The 3,382-nt window shown below is 39.7% G+C and overlaps 2 protein-coding genes across 3 annotated transcripts in view; one reads left to right on the top strand and one right to left on the bottom strand.

The window, feature by feature from the left end:
- The window catches only part of LOC106532320 (uncharacterized), a gene marked incomplete in the record, with an annotated part of 5,502 nt that extends 3,962 nt beyond the window's left edge, over nucleotides 1-1,540 (top strand). Inside the window, 1 exon segment of the mRNA XM_014028351.1 lies at nucleotides 319-1,540. Coding sequence (XP_013883805.1) covers nucleotides 319-742 — 424 coding nt within the window.
- The window catches only part of rnf180b (ring finger protein 180b), a gene marked incomplete at its 5' end in the record, with an annotated part of 45,216 nt that extends 42,084 nt beyond the window's left edge, over nucleotides 1-3,132 (bottom strand). The window contains 3 exon segments of one of the 2 annotated variants that reach the window (XM_014028348.1): nucleotides 2,064-2,410; nucleotides 2,491-2,645; nucleotides 2,735-3,132. 2 annotated transcript variants of the gene reach the window in all.
- Between the last annotated feature and the right edge of the window lie 250 nt (nucleotides 3,133-3,382).

Below are 3,382 nucleotides of genomic sequence, written 5' to 3'. Positions count from 1 at the left end.
CCCCCCCCCCCCAAAGACCAATTTCCTGGGGGAAACACTGATATTAATTAGATGCTACATTTAGCCAAATTGCAGTTTATAGATATATTAGCAACATTGTAATTAAACCTAAAACAAAATCTAAAATCAGCAAAATTTTAGAAACAAGCTAAAATAGGCAAGTTAGCAGAAAGTAGCTAAAAGCTTAAAGTAGCATACGAAGACAAAATCAAGGCAGTAGCTGAAACAGGAAACAACCAGTGTAATGCTGACTCAGCGTTTGCACAAGTCAGCATTTTATCTGGTCAGTTCAACTTTTCCCACGGTTGTGTCTTGCAGGCTCAGGTTGGCCCAAGCGAGACAGGCGCTGGAGTACAGCAGCTTCTACCACAGCGCCACCTACAGGCTCCTACAGCCCACAGCGTGTCAGGACCCGCCCACCAAGAACGGAGCCATCCCTGAAGCTCCGCCTCCTCTGGTCCAAACCATCACACCGACTGTCATCACCACTCCTGCGCCTCCTGCGCCCACGCTTCCTCTGCCTCCGACTCCACATGTCCTCCGTCAACCTTCGGTCCCTCAGACACCTCGGGTCCTGTCTCTGCCTCTCRCCCCGCCCCTGATCCAGACCACCCCGCCCAGCCCCCATCTGTCCTGGGGGGCCTGCTCGGAGGCAGATCTTTACTCTCGGGTCGGTGCGTTCAGGTCCTCCAGGCTCTCCAGCCAATCGACAGTCATCCTGTTCGAACATTCTGCTCTCTGAGACCAGCTGGACTGCTGACTCAGCAAAATGTTACAATATTCTCCCAGATTACCGTTAAAACTCAAGATTTCAAAGCTTTCATTCATGATTCAAAACAAATATGGAATATTTAAACATTATTCTTATTACATTAATTCTAAAGGCTTCCTCTAGCATTCTGGTATCCTTTAGTTAGCCCTTTGCACTTTAAGCTGTTCTTTTGTTCAAACACATTCAGCTTTTACCTCGGGTTTTAGCTTTAAACTATCATTTTGTTCATTTTAATTAAGTGTTTTACAACTTTAAGCTACATTTTATCTTTTAGCTGATGTTCTTCTACACTTAGAGTTATTCTGCTTCCTTATTAGCTAGCACATCGCTACTTAGCTAACATTCAGCTATCCATTTGCAACTTAAACTTTTGTTACGTGAAACTTTTAGCTAGTGTTTTTTGGTTATCATTCTTCTTTTATTTATTAGCTAGTGCTTTAATTTTTAGTTAATTTTAGTGTTTTGCTAAATTTAGCCTAAAGCTAGCATTTTGATATGTTTAACACATAGCTAGCATTTTGCCACTCATAGATTTTAGCAATTCATTTGCTTTTCATATGACTCATTGAGCCTTTTGGTAAATTAAACTTAGTTTTACTTTTAGCTAGTATTTTTCTTTTTGTCCTTTCATTCAGCTTATTTTAGCAATTAATGTTTTGTGCATTTTAGAAAACATCTGGTTTCAGCTTTGATAGCATTTTGATACTTTTAGCTGTCATTTAGCTTCTTATAGTTTTTATTTTTAACTAAATTACTACTTTTAAGTTTTAGCTGATATTTTGGTGTTTTTAGTGTTTTGCTGCTTTTATCTTTAAGCTAGCTTTTTGCTTTTGTGGATTTTAGCTATGTTGTTATTCTAAACTCAGTTTCGCTTCTTTTAATCTTTTTACGAATTACAAAAAGTGACAAATTCAGCTGCCGTTCAGCTCTGTGTTTACTCAGTTATTTCAAATTAAAAGATTAAACTTTAACCTGTTGTATTTTTCTGTTTAAACTGACAGGTGATATGCATTTTTTAATGAATCTTTTTTATATATTTGCTTGATTCAGGTCACAAAAATGACTTTTGAAAACTGTCTCCAACAGGAAGTCATCTGTTCCTGCACAGCTGCAGCTCGTTTTTATCTGAAACCTGTTATTTCCTGCAGCAAGTTTCCAAAGCCAGGCAGTTTTACTTTAACCAGTTGTTATTTTGTGTTAAATAATAAATGAAGCGTTTGGTAAAACACAGTAATATGTTGCAGAAACAGGGATTTTAGCAGCTTGTTAGGTGAATTTGTGCACAGATTACCATAGAAACAAGGGACAGCTGTTCAGACGGATCAGTCTGGACTCGATGTTCGTTTGGCCACAGAGGAGCAAATTTATTCAGGAGATGGAGCCACCTTTTTATTTTCACTCTAATAAGAGGATTTCAGGCCAGGAGAAAGCTGTGATCCTGACAGAGACCAGAAAACAACAGGAAGCAGAACCGAGAAGGGACCTTGTAATAAAACCACCTCAGYAAACACGTTGAGCCCAACCTCCACTGGGAAAGACGAGAGTCWAAGTTTGTTCTCTGAGGGTTAAACTCAAACTCAGAAAGTTGTTCCAACATCTTGGTTGTAAATCATCATGACAGAAATGAAAATGTCCAGTCTGAAAGGAAACTTTGCTTTTTTAGGCCCTTAAACAGTTATTTTAAAAACAAAAAGTTTAATAAATGAGAAGACACTCACCTGGGCTGAGGGGGCTCTGCCTCAGCTGGAGTTCTACTATCTGGGACCGGTGGTCTGGTTCCAGCCTCACCTGTGGCCATGAGGTTTGGATCAGGACCAAAACCAGACCCAGCAACTGAAACCTGAGGTGGACCCTTCAGAGCAGAACCTCGGTGCTGGAAAGAAAAGTGGYACAAAGTTCCTACTGAGTTCTGGAGGTTCTACATGTGTCGATGAGTGATGGGGCGGAGCCAACTCCACTCACCTGTTCCTGATCCAGTGCTGATGGTTAGTCCTCCCTGGAACTTTTTAAACTTGTGTTTCAAAGATGTGACCTGCTGAGGAACCCCTCTGCCTCCTTCAGCCTCAGTACTGTCCCTTAACAAAAAGTATACCTGAAGTTCATTTTAACAAGTATACTTGAGTATAACTAGGCACAATGTACTTGTAGTGTACTAGAAAATATACTGATTTCAATTCAATAGAATTCAATTTAAACTTTCTTAGCAGACTTAGCATCCATATTTACATTTAAAACAATAAAAAGATATAAAAGTACATTAAATTTTTTTAAAAAAAATTCATAATTAGTCTTACTGTCTTGGTCACAGATGCTCCAGCAAGACGTGCACCAACAATTTGTCCTCTTTTGAACTCTGGTATCACCCATAATGTTGTGTACATTGCAATATTTTGAGCCAAACTGTGCTCTTACCCTGCTAATTGAACCTTCACACTCTGCTCTTACTGYTGCAATGTGCAGTTAATGAAGACTGACCACCATACTGGTCCAGTTTAACCATGAAACCTCCCACACTAACATGACAGCTGTTTCATTTTCACTGTCCAACCCCTGTAAGTATACTAGCAGTTTACTAACAAGTATACTTCTAGGACTAAATTGGCCCACAAT

Source organism: Austrofundulus limnaeus, unplaced genomic scaffold, assembly GCF_001266775.1.
Source record: "Austrofundulus limnaeus strain Quisiro unplaced genomic scaffold, Austrofundulus_limnaeus-1.0 Scaffold750, whole genome shotgun sequence".
In the NCBI taxonomy this organism is placed as follows: Eukaryota; Metazoa; Chordata; class Actinopteri; order Cyprinodontiformes; family Rivulidae; genus Austrofundulus; species Austrofundulus limnaeus.
This window is presented reverse-complemented; position numbering and strand designations above follow the sequence as displayed.